At 40.4% G+C, this 20,113-nt stretch overlaps 2 protein-coding genes across 4 annotated transcripts in view; one reads left to right on the forward strand and one right to left on the reverse strand.

Moving 5' to 3' along the window:
• The window catches only part of FKBP9 (FKBP prolyl isomerase 9), a 42,280-nt gene extending 38,445 nt beyond the window's left edge, over nt 1–3,835 (forward strand). The window contains exon 10 of the mRNA XM_079152359.1: nt 2,988–3,835. Within this exon, the coding sequence (XP_079008485.1) occupies nt 2,988–3,164 (177 nt within the window). The 3' untranslated portion in view covers nt 3,165–3,835. The remainder of the gene's footprint in view (nt 1–2,987) is intronic.
• A 3,298-nt stretch (nt 3,836–7,133) lies between these two features.
• Nucleotides 7,134–20,113, reverse strand: part of NT5C3A (5'-nucleotidase, cytosolic IIIA) — a 52,447-nt gene continuing 39,467 nt past the window's right edge. For all 3 annotated transcript variants that reach the window (XM_079152371.1, XM_079152373.1, XM_079152372.1), the window contains 7 exons: nt 19,955–20,024; nt 17,237–17,283; nt 15,767–15,852; nt 13,323–13,412; nt 9,487–9,649; nt 8,681–8,881; nt 7,134–7,847 (listed from right to left, as the gene is read on the reverse strand). In XM_079152371.1, the coding sequence (XP_079008497.1) occupies nt 7,746–7,847; nt 8,681–8,881; nt 9,487–9,649; nt 13,323–13,412; nt 15,767–15,852; nt 17,237–17,283; nt 19,955–20,024 (759 nt within the window). In that variant the 3' untranslated portion in view covers nt 7,134–7,745. The remainder of the gene's footprint in view (nt 7,848–8,680; nt 8,882–9,486; nt 9,650–13,322; nt 13,413–15,766; nt 15,853–17,236; nt 17,284–19,954; nt 20,025–20,113) is intronic.

Raw genomic sequence — 20,113 nt, forward strand, 5'->3', positions numbered from 1 at the left:
TGGTTCTTAGTTATTGGTCTGCATGATGTGAAGTGTTTTGATAGATATTCTGTGGTCAAGAGCAGTGGTCAAGCCCATTCCTGGACCCTCACAACAGCCACATAGTCTTTTTTTAAATTTTTTTTCCAGTATGGAGGATTTAATCCAGGGGTGCTTAACCTCTGAATCATCTCCCCAGCCCTTATTATTTTGTATTTTGAGATAGGGTCTCACAAAGCTGCGTAGTGCCTCACTAACTTGCTGAGTCTGGTCTTGAACTTGGGATCCTCCTCTCTCGGCCTCCCAAGTCACTGGGATTACAGGCATGTGCCACCGTGCCTGTAAGCATTCTTAGGTTTCAGAAGAAGAAACTGCACAAAAAAAGTAAATGACCTGGTCACACAGATATGCAGTGCTTTGAGCCAGGATGATATGCTCCACCATGGAGCTGGGCAGTAGTTTACTGCCATCATCCTGGGGGATTCCAGCTCACTGCCTGCACGTGACTATTTATTCGAGCACATGTTCCAGCCCTTTCCCCTTTCTCTCCTATATCATTGCCATTTCTCTGGTTCTTGGGTCATTCCCATTATCACGCAGACAAGCATGCCATCATTTCCCATCCTCTTGATGTGTCTTTTCATATCTTTTATTTCTTTGCTCCCTTGACAACAAAAACCTCAAAAGAACTGGCTGCTCTTCCTGCCTCCAGTTCCTTTCCTCCCAGTCTTGTGTGTGTGTGTTATTAGTGATTGAACCCAGGGGTGTTCTACCACTGAGCTATATCCCTTGGTCCTTTTTTTTTTTTTTTTAATTCTTGCTGAGTTGCTGAGGGTTTCACAAAGTTGCTGAGACCAACCTGGAACTTGTGATCCTCCTGCCTCTGTCCCTAGTCTCTGGGATTACAGGTGTGTGCTACCACACCCACCTCCCAGTCTTCTATTTATTTATTCATTCACTCATTCATTTATTTAAATTTTTTTGAGATGGAGTTGCACTGTGTTGCCTAGGCTGGCCTCAAACTCTTTTTTTAATTAATTAATTTTTTAAAAGTTGTAGGTGGACATAATACCTTATTTATTTATTTATTTTTATGGCATGCTCAGGATCTGACCCAGTGCCTCACACGTGATAGGCAAGCACGCTACCACTGAGCCACAACCCCAGCTCCTGGCCTCAAACTCTTGTGCTCAAAGGTTCCTCCTGGGGTGGGGCATATAGCTCAGCTGGTAGAGTGCTTGCCTTGCAAACAGAAGGCCCTGTGTTCAGTCCTCAGCGCGCGCTCACACACACGTTTCCTCCTGCCTCAGCCTCTTGAGTAGCTGGGACTGTAGGTGTGAGCCCCTGTACTCAACTTTGTTTTGTTTTGTTTTTCCACTAGGGGGATTGAATCCAGGAGGGTTTTACCACTGAGCTACATCCCCAGCCCCTTTTATATTGAGACAGGATCTCACTAAGTTACCCAGGTTGACCTCAAACTTGTGATCTTCCTGCACCTGCCTCTCGAGTTGCTGGGATTATAGGTGTGTGTCACCACACCCAGCTCCATTCTTTTTTAAATCCACTTCTGTTGGGCTCATATCCCTCTGTGCCACTGAGCCTGGCCTTGCCCAGGTACCCAGTGCCTTCCATACTACAGAATCCCGGTCAGCTCTCATCCTCTTCCTTCCAAACACCAGCAGGGCGCTCTTTCCTGGCTTCCAGGACACACGTTCTTGGTGTTCCTTCCGCCTCTTTGGAACCCTATTGTCTCCAAGTGGGCATATCCCCAGCTGGGTCCTGGACTGTGTTCTCATCTCTGTCTTTGCGTCACGCCCTTGGTGTCGTGGGGTCCAGGGGCTTCGACATCCATCTCCTGATGCCTTCCAAATCTGGTGCTGCTGCTCAGTCTTCTTCCTTCACATTGCACTCCTGTGTCCGGCTTCCTATTGACATCTTCATTTATTGAACCCTCGATGCTCTACCTTGTACCCCAAACCTGCTCACCCAGGGGCACCTCTGTCCCTCCAGTCACTCAGGTGAGAGCACTAGGTAATCTTGGACTCCACTTTCTCTCACAGGCCATAAAGAATCCACCAGAAAATGCTGCTAGCTCTGCCTTGAGGACATACAGCGACTGACCCTCTCACCACCTCCCCTTCATGGCATCTTAGCCTGAACCATCATCTCCCCCCAGATCATGGCAACAGCCTCTGTGACGCTCCTGCTCTCACCCGTGCAGCAGCCTGAGTGGCCACTCCCAGGACCAGTGTAGTCATGGCTGCCGCTTCTCAGAACCTACAGAGCCCCCATCTCCAAGGCCATGCAGGGGCCTCTGGCCCCTGCGGCTGTGCACACACCATCCTTTGCTCAGAAGATGCAGATAGATAATAGTTAGGCTCATCCCCTCGCTTCCTTCAAGCCTTTGCTCAAGTCTCCCACAGACACCAGGGTTTTACCCTGACCACCAGATTGAATACCTCGCCCCACTCTCCCCTTCCTTGACTGGATTTCACTTTTTTTTTCTCTGGAGCATTCCACTTTCTAACTTAAAATGTAATTTATATTCCTGATTATATTTCTGATTCCTTCACCTCAAAGCAAGAATAACAAGGGCAAGATGCGTGTTGGTTTGTGTGTTGATGTATCCCAAGAGTCTAGTACAGTGCTTGGCACACAGTAGATGCTCAGTAAGTTCTGTGTGAATGAATGCATGGTATGTGTGCACGCAGCAGTGTTCTTACAGGGTAGGGGGACAGCTTCAGGTGGGAGAAGGGACCGCCCTAGTGACTGCTGTGTATTGGCTACCTGAATCCTAATGGCTCTTGTGGTTCTTTAGTCCAGGAGCTTTCACCTGCATCAGGAGAAAGACAAAACAAAACCAGCTGAACATTTAGTTCCTCAGAAAATCTTGTCAATTTTCCAAGCTCAGACCCCAGTCCCAGCCCCACCACCCTCAGGCTGCTGTATTCTAGGCTCTGCCTTCTTGGCTCCCATAGCTCATATCTGTCCTGTACTTTTCTTTTCAGTTCTCAGAGTACATTCATGCCCAGGTGGCAACTGGCAAAGGGAAGCTCGCTCCTGGTTTTGATGCTGAAATGATCGTGAAGAATATGTTCACCAACCAGGACCGAAATGGAGATGGGAAGGTCGTGGCTGAGGAGTTTAAACTCAAAGACCAGGAGGCCAAACATGATGAACTCTAAACCTGACATGAGCCTGTTGGTGCCAGGGAGTGCGTGACACCAAGCCACCTGTTGTGGCAGAACCTGCGGCAAGGGGACGAGGGTGTCTAGGAAGATCTATCATTAGCAAGTAGTAGGTGCGTGACACAGTACCTGGTACATACATCGGGGTGGGTCGATAAACAGTGAGAATTTGGGGTGGACTTCCAGTGATTGAAAACAAAATCGGTGCAGAGGGCCCTGGTATAGGATGCATAAAGTATTGGAAAGGCTGTACTGCCAACTATTATTTTAGAGCCTTCTGGGAAATTTTGTTATTAAAGGCAGATAATACATAGAAGAAATAAACACCTTGGAGCGAACAGAAGTGATGTCCAGGTGCCTACCTAAAAAGAGATTAAAAATTTTTTTAACTTGCTGGTGTCTTAAAAATGTTTTATACACGGGCAGGAGAGACAAAGGGCCTCATGCCCCAGCAGGATTCCCAGACAGCAACTGGAGGCTGTTCTCAGTGGCCTGCCTTTCCCTCCACAAAAGTCCCCCCATTGTGCTTTTCCAGTTCATCACCTGCCACCCTGCAGTGGTTCTCCAACTGGTAGGTAACTTGAAGGTTAAAAAAAAAAAAGCAGGGGGATTGAAAGTTGTCGAAGATCATGCAGAGAATTTGGTTCTGCGCCTGCTGTTAGGATCACTTGCTGGCTAGCTTTTGCTGCCGTCACTCCATCCAGTAAAGCACTCCCCGCCCCCCAATGCTGTTGCTTAGGTAGATACTCATAGGGTAGGTGGCTGGGCCTCACTGGTCAGTCACCTGAATTTCACTGTGGCTGAGGTGCAAGTGTCATCCCAACAGGCCAGCAGCTGAGCATAAACAAGGTTTTTCTGCGGCTCACTTGTGTCCTGGAGAGGGTGGTCTGGGGGACTCCTGGGGGCCTCTCTCTGCCTTAGGAAAGCAATGACAATGTACCTACTGGCCTTTTCCTGCAAATGCAGTAACCACATTGCTGCCTAATAGCCTCTTCCCATGTTGGTGTTGGCACTTACCCTGAAGTAATCAATGGTTTTTCTTTTGAAACTGCTTTATTTTACTAATTTAAACTGTTTTGTATTGATGTAGTCCTGAGATAGTTCATGAAAATGCTGTGCACTTGTTCAATGGAATAAATACTGTTTTTAAAAAGGAAATGTCACTGTTTACTTTTTGCAGATGTAATTTCAGGGAAGTTGCCCCGGCCTTTCTGGCTGCCACTGCCCGGGGCACTAGTGTTCCTTGGCTTCTTTCTCCGAGTCACAGTTGCTCAGCTTTTCATTTAACAGAATTCCTTAAATTCATTAGATGGGTTAATAACCGTGCTTCTTGTCAAGTGCAGTGGTGCAGAGTGTTATCTCAGGTACTTGGGGGGCTGAGGCAGAATCACAAGTTTGAAGCCAAACCTTGATAACTTAAAAAGTAAAATTAAAAAAAAAAAAAAAGGAAAGGGGGTAGAGTGCTTGCCTAGTATGCATGAGGTTGCGGGTTTGATCCCTAGGAGTGAGGGGAAAAAGAGGTAGAGAATAAGCGTTTGGTTACATAAGGATAATGAAGTGTAGATCAAATGCATTATTCCAAAGGGCAGTTCAATTTAGCAAGAAGCAAGAATTCTTTCTTTGGTACTAGGGGTTGAACCCGGGGTACTCTACTACTGGCTGCATCCCCAGTCCTTTGTATATTGAGACGGTCTCCTGAATTGCCTGAGCTGGCTTCAACTGCGCTATCTTCCCTCAGCCTCCTAAGAACCTGGGATGTGCCTGTGTGCCCAGCTCTACCTGGTTTTTATTTGGCCCTGTTTGAATGTCCTCACAGGGTGTTCTGTACCATGGTGGAGACAGGTTGGCTGAATCAGAAGTAGCTTTCTTGAGGAAGTTAAGATGTGTGGGCCTTCCACCTTGAGGCAGGGGGGACACCATGAGCTTGTTCACATGAGTGCTGACTGGGCACTTCCATTATGCCCAGGGCTAGAGGGCATTGGATCACTTGTGGCCACCTCAGAGCCATTACTGCCTGGAAGGGCAAACTGTCTAGCTGGCCCCTTTATAATGCTGTGGCAACACTTACTTATATTTGCATATGGAAATGAATTGTACTCTTTCAGAAAGGCTAATTAAAGGGCCAAACAGAGGGTAGAAACTCCATGTGGCACTCCCTCGAAAGCAACCACCACATTTTTTAAGTGGTGCTGCCATGAGCTACATCTCTAGCCCTTCTTATTTTTGAGACAGGGCTTGTTAAATTGCCCAAGCAGGCCTTGGACTTGCAATTCTTCTGTCACAGGCTCCTGAGTAGCTGGGATTACAGGCATGAATCAACCACTACACCCTGTTGGAGGCCGCTGCCCTGTAGGGCCCGCAGTGGTGGCTGGCCTCGCCCTATGGCACCGAGAAGCCCAGCTGCAAGTGCTTTCTATTGGCTGGCTGACCTCCTCCGCGTCCGTGCTTAGCTCGTGATCAGTACATGTCCTCATTACCCACCATTAGGTCTCCACGAGCCAAACGCCTGACCCATTAAGGTGATTGGCTGTTATATCCCATAAAGCTGCGTACTTTGCGCAGCGGCGGGAGCAAGCAAGGCAGAGCAAGCAAGGCAAGGAGGGCAGGCAGCAGCTGCGGGACGAGAAAAGAGGAGAGGCGGCCACGGCGCGACGAGAGAGGAAGAAGAGAAAAGTGACAGCTGCACGAGAGAAAAGAAGTAGAGAGAAAACTGCATGACAAGAGAAGAAGGAGAGAGCGAGCTGCGCGATAAGAGAAGAAGAAGACGGCGGTGGTGGAGGAGGAGGAAGAACCAGGCACTCGGCTCAGAAGCTCTCCCATAAAAATAAAGACCTTAAAACTTCATTTGAGAGCCGAGTCTTCATTGTACTCGCTGGACAAGGCACACCCGTCTTAGTTTAGATCTTAAGTGTCCCCCAAAGGTCCATCTTAAAAGTTTTGGTCTCCAGTCCTTAGTACTATTGGGAGGTGATGCAAATATGAAGAGGTGGGGCCTAATGGGAGGTCTTTAGGTCTTTGGGGGCATGCCCTTGAAAAGGATCTTAGGACTTTGGTTTGGTCCTTTTTCTCTCTTTTGCTTCCTGGCCATAATATGGTGAATGGTTTTGCTGTCACATGATCCCACCATGATGTCCTACAGGGCCAAATGGCACTTAATTCAGCCTCTAAAACTGAACCGAAATAAACTTTTCACTGGGTGTGGTAGCATATGCCCATAATCCCAGTAACTCAGGAGGCCAAGGCAGGAGGATCACAAGTTCAAGCCAGCCTCAGCAATTTAGCAAGGCTCTAAGCAACCTGTGATTAAAAAGGGTTAGGGATGTGGATCAGTGGTAAAGCACTGCTGAGTTCAATCCCTTGGATACGGCCCCCCAACCGCCAAAAAAAAGTCTGGGTTAAACATCACAAGGGCAGGTCTAAACCTGTGATAGCCAAATATGGAACCTCAAAGATTTGCAATGGGAAGCCAGGCTATAGAGAAATTTTGGGTCCTAACTTTGCATTACTCAGTTTTAGATGCACTTTCAGGCCCAGCTACACTAAAGCTGTTTCTTAAAGCTTTAAAGTACTTCCTTTTCTTGATGTGTTCAATGAGGGAAAATAATTTATATAGCCCTCAGTATTTTATGAAGGTCAATTTAAAATTTCCCTGCAAATATCTTCTTTTTTTTTTTAAGTATTTCTAATACCTTTATTTTATTTATTTTTATGTGGTGCTGAGGAACGATCCCAGGACCTTACACATGCTAGGCAAGCGCTCTACTGCCAAGCTGCAACCCCAGCCCCCCCTGCAAATATCTTCTTATCCTTAGATTTACAGTATAAAAATTTTGGAAATATTCAATCTAAAGAGCCACTATGAAAAGAGCATTAGGATTCACATATTACAAAATGAAGGAGGAAAGAAAAAACATGACAGGTATTCAATAAATATTTGCTGAATAAATGAATAAAAAGAATTAAAAAGGCTTCTCATTTCATATTTATTATCAGTGCTTCATATAGAATATTTTATGATGATTAGTGACACATGGCCACCAATAGTCTTTTCAAATATTAAGTGCCACTCTTTTTTGGTGAATATTGGTTTTCCCCACACAAAATAAACCAAAATATAACAATTTCAGGAGATAGTGATTCCATTAGCATAGTCCACCCAAATTATATAAACGGCAATACTTAAAATCATGCACATTATTTCACCATTTCATAAAACTTTTTAAAACATCTATAAACATTCCTGGTGTAAAAAAGACTCTTCAAAAACTGCATGATAACATTACGCTACAAAATTCACTTTGGAAAAAGTAGGGAGTTGTTTTTCTAATTTTGGCCTCAACATTTTTTTTTTTTTTTAAAGTGGTTAAAAAATATGGTGAGGAGTATAATTGAAAGAGGTGGGGAAAAGAAGCTTCCAGGAGATGGATACAACATGTCTGAAAATACTTCAGTTATGTAAAGGGAAAACTTCAAGAGCAAGAATATATTATAAATAAGAGTCTTTTCAGCTAGATGGACAGATGAGTAAATCTTCTATCATTTGCACCCATGGAAGAGGTCTTCTTGAAAAATGCTTGTTTATAGAATCTTCTGTAAAATAGAATTGGCGACCTCCAGTGATTCTTCTTTTACCAAAACAATATCGTAAGAGTCCATGTATTTTTCTAAAAGCTCATCTACCTAATTAATGGAAGAACAAAAATAAAATTAACATGCAGAGAGAAGCAGCAAATAATTTCTATATTATATATTCACACACACACACAAAAAAAAACCAAAACACTTTTTTCTTTCTTTTTGGTGCTACTGGAGAATGGAACCAAGGGTATTGGCATGCTAGACAAGTATTCTGCCATTAAGTTACATCCACAGACTTTCAAATAATATCAATATTGACCTCACTGTTATATTAGTCCTGTTGGGCAGAATGAAGTAAATTCAATTCAATTTCCTAAAACTTTAAAAATGAAAACAGATTAACATATTTAAGATTCACTGACAGAAACTTTTCCACATGGTAGTTTTTCTCCCCAAAAGATTTCTCTACAGAACAGTGGTTCTCAACTGGGGTGATTCTGTTCAAAGAATATATGGCAATGTCTGGAGGCATTTTTAGATTTTCAGGACCAGACAGTGCCACCCAGCATCTAGTGCCACTTTTATTATTATTATTTTTTTTGGGAGGGGGGGGTTGCTGGGGATTGAACTCAGGGCCTTGTGCTTCCAAGGCAAGCACTCTACCAACTGAGCTATCTCCCCAGCCCCCTAGTGTCACTCTTAGAACACACCTTTCAAGGCTGAGGGTGTAAGTCAGTGATAGAGCCCTTCCTAGAATGTACATCCTTTAATCCCCCACCATACAAATTGCATGCCTTTGTGCTTATCAAGTCCTTTGATCATTGCCAAAGGTATAAAATAACTGCTCTCTCAAGAGCTTTTGGCAACAAATGGCTATTAAGTTTCATCCTAACTTTTTCTTAAATGAAAAGTAATGTATAGATCTGCATACTTACTCTATCATTTAGATAACCAATTTTCAAAATGTGTTCAACATTGGCTACTCCATCTGCCATTTTTAAATCTCCTTCAGAGTCTCCCAGCAGAATTATGTTGCTGTTGTCTTTTAGTTGACTGAAATAGTCTGTATTCTTCAAGGCACCATCATGTTTATTAAATACATGAATTAATTCTCCTTTAAATCCTTTGAGGACACCCTAGTAAACATAGAAATGTTTTGGGAAAAAAAAACAAAAAAACAAAAAAAACCAAAAACTGGTTCTGAAAATTCTATTTGTTAAAATTTTCACATTTTGTAGTTTTTAATAGCTGACACTAAAAGTCTCACAGCACTCAAGTACATGCCAATCATGACAGGTAAGAAGGACTCTAAGACATAACCTAACTTCTATCAACCATTTAAAACGGTAAAACACAATGAGTTGAGAATTCAACTACTTTTCATTTTTAAGTATTTACAACATACTATCTTAATTGGAAAACTCATTCATATGTTGAAATTCACTAAAATATGTTAATTCCCTTCTTATTTCCACCTATGAATGCTGTCTTCAGAGTTGCTGTATTCAATTAAAGAGGAATTTTGCAAATTTTAATATTACTTTAAAACTTGTGAGCAAAAGTTTATGAAGGGTATATTACTTTTAAAATCTAACACTGGAAAACATCACAAGTCCTATATAGGCCTACAACTTGGCCTAATTTAATGAATATATACCAAATTATAATAAATAATGTACATGGTTAAAATAATATTTTCAGACTTTAAAAGTAATTCTGAGAAATGATTTACTATACTTACATTTTCATCAAAATCCATGAAGTTGGACACTACTTTGACATTTGGGTGATAAACCCCAGCTTGACGGATAACTTCCTCTAGTACATCACCAATACCAGCCGAAAATATGAACACTGGGATACTGTGTTGTTGAAGCTTATCAAAGAAATCCTCATATCCTTCCCTGCAAATGAAGATACAAAATGATTACTAAAGAACAAAATACATTTCCTGTTCACTTAGAAGCACAAAAGTAAATACCTCACCTAAATTCTATTTATATTCTTGTTTCAAAATACTGCCCAAGAGGATAGTTAGTAATATCTATACCACTGCTAGTACTTTTTCAAGCAACAGTTGACAATTTTCCTTTAACCAATTCTGGATTTTTAAAAGGGGAGGAGGGCGGGAACTGGGGCTTTAACCCAGGGACACTTTAGAGCCACATCCCAAGCCCTTTTTAGGGTCTCACTAAGCTGCTCAAGATCTTACCAAGTTGCTGAGGCTGGCCTTAAACTTGCAATCCTCCTATCTCAGCCTCCAAAATTGCCGGGATTAAAGGTGCGTGCCACAATACTTGGCCCTTTAAATCAATTCTAATACTTCAAAGTAGGTGTTTAAAACTTGTATCATGGATATAAGCCTACCACTTACAATTTACACCATTTAAAAGCAAGGGATTAAAACCACACTGAAAATTTCAACTCATTTAAGACCAATTAAATTAAAAAAAAAAAGATAAACAAACAAACAAAAATACCATTTAGGATGGATTTGGAAGACCTGCCTGGAAACATGCCCATTTACTCTCCCTATTATCAGAAAAGCAGAAGAGTAGAACTTAGCTGTACTCTTTACTTCTGCCATCTCTCCTTTCTAAGATCCTAAAACCTATTCTTCCCTCTTTTTTACGGGGTGGAATGGGGTACTAGGGATTGAACTCAGGGGCACTTTACCACTGAGCCACATCCCCAGCCCCAGCCCTAGTTTGTATTTTATTTAGAGACAGAGTCTCACTGAGTTGCTTAGCACCTTGTTTATGCTGAGCCTGGCTTTGAACTTGAGACCCTCCCTCAGAGTCCTGCGCTGCTGGAATTACAGGTGTATGCCACTGCACCTGGCCTAGTTTTCCCTTTGTACTCTTAGCTATAGGTTAAATTAAGCTGTTGCCACTTTTAACAAAAATATTCATTTAGCTGTCCTTTTTCTGACAATTTCTTTCCTTCTTAGAATTAACCATATCAAGACAATCTCTTGAATGTGCCCCCACTTTCCTAAATAATCTCTCTTGAATGTGCCCCCACTTTCCTAAATAAACCTCTAAGTCTCTGGAGGGAGAAAAAAAAGTAAATGCCTTGGAATATAGCATCATTCAAAAACAAAGGGGTTGGGGCAAGGAGTGTAGCTGAGTGGGTAAAGCTACCTAGCACATGGTAAGCCCAGGGTTTGATCTTTGGTACCACATAAAAATAAAATAAAGGTATTGTGTCCATCTACACTAAAAAAATTTTAAAACAAACAGAGAAGTTGGCTGGGAATGTGGCTCTGTGATAGAACACTTGCCTAGTATATACAAGGCCCTGGGTTTGATTCCCAGCAGTACCACAAGGAATAAATTAAAAAGCAGCAACACTGTATTTGTCTCACAAATTGAAAATTTTAAGAGGTGGTAAAAACATGGAAAATCAGCTTAAAGCTCGGCATAGTGGCATGTGCCTTAATCCCAGGGATTCAGGAGGGGGTGCAGGAGGATTCCAAGTTTCAGTGCCAGCATGGGCAAGGCAGTGAGACCCTATCTCAGAATAAAAAATTGTTAAAGGGTGCTCACTACGGCAGCACCTATACTAAAACTGGAACAATACAAAGATTAGCATGACTGTCGCTGGCTCTTTGCGGTTCCAAAATCCATGGATATTTGTGACCGCTTGCAGCAACAACTTGCACGGGTCTTATGGGGGTGGGAGTGGAAACTGAGGCACTTCTATCTTTCTCTTTAGTGCACTGCTTTCTTGTTTGTTTATAGAGGATAGAGGAAACGAGGTTTGACTTGCTTTGATAGGAGAGAGGGAGAGGAGAGAGAGAGAGAGAGAGAGAGAGAGAGAGAGAGAGAGAGAGAGAGAGAGAGAGAGAGAGAGAGAGAGAGAGAGAGAGCCCGCTTATCAGAGAGAGACTTTGCTTAAGAGAGAAACTTTGAAAGACAAGCTTTGCTTAGAGCTTAGAGGAAGAGACTTGGCTACAAACCTTAAAGTCCTGCATCCTGTGAACTAAGGATACGTCCACCCAAGATTGCCCTAGTTGATGCGTCTCAGTTCTCCGTTCCCGATCTGCTTTCCGCCGCTGCCCCTACTCGCGCTGCTGCAGCGTGTGTCTTCTGCTGTTTTCCTGCTAATGGTCTGCTGTGTCTCTGTCTCACTCCGCCTACGCTTATATCACCTCCAGGAGGCGGAGAGCAGGGCCACGCCTCTTACGCAAAGATTAGCGAGACGCTCCGAGCAGAGCAATTAAGTGCTCGAGAACACATGTGCATACATTGTGTGCGTGGACGAGAAATCACCTGAGTGTGCTTATGTCAATTAACCTCCTCGCTGCCGATGTGATCAGGCGCCATCCCGGCGCCGCCAACATAACACAGCCCCCAACACATGACCTCTGTACAAGGATGACATGCAAATTCATGAAGTGTTTCATATTTTTTGATTCAAAGGGAAGAAGGAAAGAAAGGGGAGAAAATGCAGAATAAATAAAAAAAAAATGACGTTATGTGTATATATACATATACCATGGAGAATTTCACCTTTACATTTAAATAGAACTAATCAAAAATAAATAAGTAAATGAGCAAGAGGAAGATCAGTGAGATACAGGAAGGAGAACTGGGGAGGGAGAAGGGTAAGGAAATGCAGGGGAATGAGGACTGAAATCCAATGTCATGCATGTATGATACTGGCAAAATGAACCCAACTACTAGGAATAACTAAAAATTTAAATTTAATTTAAAAATAGGCTGAGGATGTAGCAAAATGACAGAGTACTCCTGGGTCCAATCACCAGAACTGGGGGGGAGGAGTAAAGCTTCTTATATAATTGATAAACTGCAAATATTTTAATTAATAGCATACTAAAACATTCATCTTTCCTAGAAATAGTTTTTAAAGAAGTCTGAGAATTCATAAAGTAGATTCAAGTAAGCTTAGTAACAAGTTTATTCGTAAACTTTATAAATATGCCTTTCATGTTTCATGTCTTTCAAAAGTAATTTTCCAAAAAAAAATTTAGAAATTGTCTTGGTTGCATAAATTTGTATCTTAGTCTTGAAATTTTTTATTTAAGAATACATTGAAAAAAAAAAAAAGAATACATGGTATGGGGGCTGGGGTTGTAGCTCAGTGGTAGAGAGCTTGCCTAGCATGTAAGAGGTACTAGGCTCAATCCTCAGCACCACATAAAAATAAATAAAATAAAGATATTGTGTCCACCTACAACTAAAAAATAAATGAATTTAAAAAATAAAAAAAATACATGGTATGATTCCATTTATAGGAAATATTACTTAGAATACACAAATCTTTTGAAACAACACAGATTAGAGAGGAAATGGAGAGAATTCATCAATTGAAATTTTTAATGGGGACAAAAGAAATAAGTTTAGTACTTAAATGTGACATTACCTACACCAAATCTAACTTATCATTCTACATTCCTTATCATAGCACTATCCATTTTGTGAAAGTGGCCTATTTAGGGTATTTTTTCATGGGGTAGTGTTATAGCTTATTTTAATAAAAATACACAATTGAATAGACCAATAGTTCAATTCTGCAAACAATAACAACCATCATAAACACTGAGAAACTTACTTGAGCATAACATCAGATTCTTCCACAATCTCTTTAAGTCTAGCTTTTGGTATACCTTGTTCAACAATCAAACCATGTGACTTCGTATACCTGGAGTTATGACAAAAGAAACACAAGTATCCATTAAAACAATTATCTTTATTACAAAGCATGCTTCAGTATAAGAAAAGGCCTTTCAACCATGTTTGGATTTTAATCTTAGAGATATAAATTCATCATTAATCAATTATATCCTAGTGTGTCTCAAAATATGATGAATATATTTATCCTACATTATCTATATCTCCAGAACTCAGACTTATCTTAAATATGTTAATAAGATAATGAAAGGAGAGGCTGGGAACCTTTCTTCTGTCTACAGATAAGAACTCTGTTGATATTTCTCTTGATGCTCAGTGGTTCCAGCCCTGCTGTTCCAGTCACAAGGGAAAGGCAGCAGCTGGGGTCACCAGTGAGTAGCCTGTAGCACCCACAAGTACCCAACTGTCAATCCCAAACCTTCTCTCAACAGATTAACAGGAACACCAGTGATGGTGAAACTTAAGTGAGGAGTGGAGTATATAAGAGCTACCTGGTATCTGTAGATGACTACATGAACATGCAATAATGATACTTAGATGGAGCACTGTCTCGACATCCGAGTGAAGTGTTAGTAAGGTGTGATAATTCCTTCATATCCAAAGTGTTAAGAGGAAGATGATGGGGAAATAAGAAAATAGAATCTTTCAAGAGGGATTACATATGTCTAGACAATAAAATTTGTTTTTGCTTTTTGTTTTGTTTTGCAGGGCTGCAGATTGATCCCAGGGGTGTTCTACCACTGAGCTATATCCCAAGCCCTTTGTATCTTTAAAATTTGAGACAGGGTTTCACTAAGTTGTTCAGACTAGCCCCAAACTTGGATCCTCCTGCCTCAGCATCTCAAGTATGCAAGGTACCCTGTTCAGGGATTATAGGTATGTCACTACTCCCTGCTTGTTTTTTGTTTAAAAACAAAAACAAAACACAAAACAAAAAAAACCCTCAAAACTCAATCAAACCTAGTATGGCATAACTATTTATATGACTGGTAAAAGCAAAGTCTTGTAGTTTAAATTTTCATGAAATGTCAAAGTACTGAAAGAGCTACCTAGTGAGCTAGAGAAAATCCTTAGCATAGAGAGTACACACAAGCTGGTGTGATGGCGCATGCCTATAATCCCAGCAGCTCAGGCTGAGGTGAGAGGATCGTGGTTCCAGGTCAGCCTCAGCAACTTAGTGAGGTCCTAAGCAACTCAGCGAGACGCTGTCTCTAAATAAAATATGAAAAAGGACTGGGAATGTGGCTCAGTGGTTAAGTACCCCTGGGTTCAATCCCTATTACCTAAAAAGAAAAAAAGTATATATACGACTTGGCCTTTTTTTTTTTTTCCTAACAATGAAAAAACACGTAAACATAGCATCTCTGTAAACAGCCTTTAGAATCTAACTCTCACCTTTCCAACTATCCAGACTGCTCACTCCCTGACAAAGAACCTAACTTTTCACCAGAGATCTAAATAATCACCTACAATACTCCTAAATGACCCTCTTCTCTGCCTCAGTGAGCTTCCATCAATCAGTGTGCTCATTCTCTAAGGGAACCTTACTCCACTGCCAAATAATTCTAATTGCTAGATTGTCCTTTCTTTTATTTCATTTTATTTTTTCTGGTGCCAGGGATTTAAACCCTGGGGGAAATTTAGCACTGAGCTACATCTTCAAGCCCTTTTTATTTTTATTGAGCCAGGTTGTTACTAAGTTGTTTTGGGGGTCTTGCTAAATTGCTGAGGCTCACTGTGAAATTACAATCCTGAGTTGCTGGGATTATAGACAGGTGAATGCCACTTTGCCCAACAGGATGGTCCATCAATTTTCTTAAGCCTTCTGAATCTAATTCTAATTCTACTTCTACGTGTGAGTATAGAAAAGTCTCTTTTCAACATTCAATACCACAAATACAGATGAAGTGTGCAAGGTACCCTGTTAATGGGACAATGAAGACAAATATTCCTGGTCTCAGGATTTTGAGAAGTAGAAAGTGCTTTTGATTTGAGAAAGAACCTTCTTAAAGGTTGTGGTCTTGCTAAAGTGTCCAGGTTGTCTTCAAACTTGTGACCCTCTTGCCTCAGCCTCCTGAGTCCCTTGGATTACAGGCATGCACCACTGCACCTGGCTTGTCCATATAGTATAAGAAAAAAATTCTTGTTTTTAAGTGCAGAATTTTAAATTTATTCCTACTGAACTTCAACTTAAATCCTAGAATGTTGGAGTGATTATAAAATAAAAATGTATTTTGTTGTTTAATTCACATTTGTGAATGTACTTGTACACAATACTACAGTGGCAGGGAAATAAACCATCAGTTTTAACTGTAACACTGCTTTATTGGGCTTTCATGTTCCCACCACTCGATACACACTTACCATTCTACCATATAAGGGTACTTTTCTTCCACAGTAAGAACAGGATCAACTTCTATAGCATAATACTGTTCCTTTAGTTGCAATAACTAGAAAGAAACAAATAATCATGATAACCACAGTGTTTTGTGACTAATCAGTTTTGTTTTATTGAAAAGTAAAACGACATAAATTAGTGTCCATGAATTGTTTTACAAGAAAAGATGAAACTGGGCTGATGCTTCAGTTAATATTAGAAAATTCTGTAGATAATTAAATATACCTGCAAAAAGCTACCTTTTTTGTAAAGTACTTTTAGGCCAGTAATTCAGCAAAACTAACTACTTACTAATCAGATTATCATTACAAAACAAGTTTGGTTCTCATATTCACAAGTTTAAGTTGTCTTTTTCGTTTTTTTGCTTGTATTTTGTTCTTTTTTTTGTGGGAGGGTAGTGGGGGTTCCGGGGATTGAACTCAGGGGCACTTGACCACTGATCCACATCCCCAGCTCTATTTTGTATTTTATTTAAAGACTCACTGAATTGCTTAGGACCTCACTAAGTTGATGAGGCTGACCTTGAACAATGATCCTACTGCTTCAGTCTCCCAAGCCACTGGGATTACAGGTGTGCACCTCGGCACCCAGCTAGAATACTTTAGCAATCATTTAGAAGTTTTTTTTTTTTTTATTGTTATTATTAAATATTTTTAGTTGTAGATGGACACAATACCTTTACTTTGTTCATTTAGTTTTTTTTTTTTTAATGTGGTACTGGAGATTGAACCTGTGCCTCATGTGTGCTAGGCAAGAGCTCTATCACTAAGCCACAACCCCAGCCCTAGAAATTTTAAATCTAAGTTTGTCTTTGTTTTTTCTTGGTACCAGGGATTAAATCCAAGGTGCTCTACCACTGAACTACATCCCAATTCTTTTTTACTTTGGCATAGGTTTTGCTAAATTGTGGAAGCTGGACTCAAACTTGTCATCTTCCTACATTCATTCTCCAAATTACTAGGATTAGAGGCATGTGCTGCCATTAAACCTAAGTTTTGTTGTTTAAAAATTAATATTAGGGCTGGGGTTGTGGTTCAGTGGTAGAGTGCTTGCCTGGCATGTGTGAGGCACTGGGTTCAATCCTCAGCACCCATAAAATTAAATTTAAAGAAAGGTATCGTGTTCATCTACAACTAAAAAAATTTTTTTTTAAAAATTAGCTTTCCTAAACAATGTTGACAATATGTAATTCTTATGATAAAACAAGCACTTATGAAATTATTATTATGGGTAAGACTGTAAGAACTTTGCTTTTTTTTTTTTTTTGTGGGGCTGGGGATTGAACCCAGGGCCTTGTACATGCAAGGCAAGCACTCTACCAACTGAGCTATATTCCCCAGCCCCCTCCCTTGCATCACATTCTTGTTTGGTGTGAATGAACCTAATGAAATTCTCATCCAGTGTGGATGTAACTGTAGATTACTGGTAATGTTTACCTTTTTTCGACATTCATCTGTAACCAGCTTACAGTTGTCAATGATATCTAAAGAGAGAAAGCAAAACAGGAATTAAAAGAAAATATTCTGATGCTACCAGTACTGTGAATAATGTCTTAAAAAGAACAAGTCAACTAGCATGGTCATTATGAATTTTGGTCTCAGGGCTATAATTCGTATTAGCTAAAGAAAGGAAGCTAGGGCTGGAGATATAGCTTACTTGGTAGAGTGCTTGCCTTGCAAGCACAAAGCCCTGGGTTCAATCCCCAGCACTGCAAAAAAAAAAAAAAAAAAAAAAAAAAGCTAAATGAGGAAATGATACTAAAAGTAGAAATGGCCTGGCATCAAAATTAAAAAGCTCTGCCCAGCAAAGAAAAACAATGACAAATGTGAAGAGGGAACCGAAAGAATGGGAGAAAATCTTAATAGCTACCCCTTTGGAGAAAGAATTAATATCCAGGACATATAAAGAACTCAAAAAACTTAGCATAAAGAAATAACCCAATTAATAACTGAACAGTTATTTCTCAAAAGAAGAAATATAAATAGCCAACAAATATATGAAAATATGTTCAACATCTTTAGTAATTAGGGAAATGCAAATCAAAAATCTGAGATTTCATCTCACTCCAATCAGAATGGCAGTCATCAAGATACAAACAATTGGGGCTGGGGAGATAGCTCAGTCGGTAGAGTGCTTGCCTTGGAAGCACAAGCCCTGAGTTCAATCCCCAGCACCCCCCCCCCCAAAAAAAAAAAAAAAAAAAGAATACAAACAAGAGCTGGGTGTGATGGCACACCTGTAATCCCAGCAACCTGGAAGGCTGAGACAGGAGAATTTCAAGTTTGAGGCCAGCCTCAGCAACTTAGCGAGACCCAGTATCAAAATAAAAAGGACTGGGGATGTGGCTCATTGGGAAAACACCCCTGGGTTCAATCCCTGATACCAAAAAACAAACGAACAATAATAAATGCTACAGAGGATGTGGAATTGTAGATCACCACTATGGAAATCAGTATGGAGGTTCCTCAAAAGATTAGGCATAGAACCACCATGTGACCCAGATATACCACTCCTTGGAATTTATCCTAAAGAATTAATGTCAGCATACTATATTAAAACATGCATACCCATATTATAGCAACACAATTCATAATAACTAAAGAGCCAGTCTAAGCAAGTGTCCATCAAGTGATGAATCAATAAAGAAAATGGAGGTTTATTCAGCACAAAGAGAAATGAAATTATGTCATTTGCAGGAAAAGTGATGGACTCTGAAAAAAATTTTGTTAAGTAAAAAGGGACAAACTCAGAAAGTCGAGAGTCATATGTTTTCCCTCATTGAAGCCTAGAGAGAAACAAGGAAAAGAAAGGTGTGTGGGGGTCCTCATGAAAATTGAAGGGAAACCAGTGGAGTAGAGGAAAGGACCAGGGAGAGGGAGAAGAGGAGGAAAAGGTGAACTATTAGGGGATGATATTGGTTAAATTATAATGTTATATTGTATACATACACCAATATGTAACAGAAAATCATTATGTATGATTATAATGTGCCAATAGAAAATATGGAAAAATGCAAAGGGAGGGAGGGAGAGGAAGAAAGAAAGAGAAGCAAGTCAAGACTTGGGGATGTAGCTTAGTAGTAGAGTGCATGCCTTGCATGCATGCCCAAGGCCCTAGACTCAATTCCTAGAACTGCACCACAAAACAAAAACAAAAATCAAAACACAGACGGTTTCAAAATCTGAGACATAGTGATTCCTCACATAATCCCTGAGCCAGGCAATTCAACATCCTTGAACACTGAATTGTGTACCATCTGTTCCCATTTTCACCTTCTGTTTTAATTAAACAGAAGAAACAAGTCGGGTACAGCATCACTTGCCGTAATCCCAGCAATTTGGGAGGCTGGGGCAAGAGGATGGCAACTTCAAGACTAGCCTTGGCAATTCAGCAAGACCCTCAGCAACTTTGAGAGACCCTGTCTCAAAATGAAAAAGAAAAAGAAAGGACTGGGGATGTATCTCAGTGGTAAAGTTCCCCTGGGCTTAATCCCCAGTACCACAAAAACAAAATCAAAACAAAAAATTTCTCCAAAGAGGAATTACTGAGGAGAGGGGAAAAAAAAAAAAAAAAAAAAAAAAGTCCTATTACTGGCCCCCGCTCCACCCATTTTTTTTTTTTTTTTTTTTGACAGTGCTGGGGATTGAACCCAGGGCCTCAAGCAAACTATGCAAGAGCTCTACCACTGAGCTCCACGCATGAGCCACAGGTATTTATTAAATGCTATTTATTTAGTTGAGCCAGAGTTTAAAATCCATTTAAATTTTTTTTTTTAATAATTAACAAACTACAGATGGTGAGAAGTACTTTTAAGTCTCTACAGTATTTTCTTTCTATCAAATCCATACATTAAAAATAGCCATTTAGAGCTGGGGTTGTAGCTCAGTGGTAGAGGACTTGTCTACCACATGAGGCACTGGGTTTGATTCTCAGCATCGCATATAAATTAATTTAAAAATATTTTTAAAATACCATTTATATAACAAGGGGGGAGAAACCCAAATCCTCAAAATATAGTTAAATAGAAAAAGCAGGCTCCCCTGATTTCCATATCCAAAAGGAATTTCTAGTCATCTCACTAGTAATATAGGTTAAAAGGGTCTTAAAATATTTATGATTACTTTCATAAATTTGTTTAAGAGTATCACACTTACTATGACATGTTGGGCATCTTTTCCCTTTGTAGGAGAATCTACTAAGTGTCATGTCAAAGTCTGTTATTATCTGTAAGGAATGGGAGAAATGCATTATGTAAACACAGCCACCATGAAACAGGATTCCTGTATGCTATCCAGATATATACTATACCTTCC

Source organism: Sciurus vulgaris (assembly GCF_902686455.1).
Source record: "Sciurus vulgaris genome assembly, chromosome: 8".
In the NCBI taxonomy this organism is placed as follows: domain Eukaryota; kingdom Metazoa; phylum Chordata; class Mammalia; order Rodentia; family Sciuridae; genus Sciurus; species Sciurus vulgaris.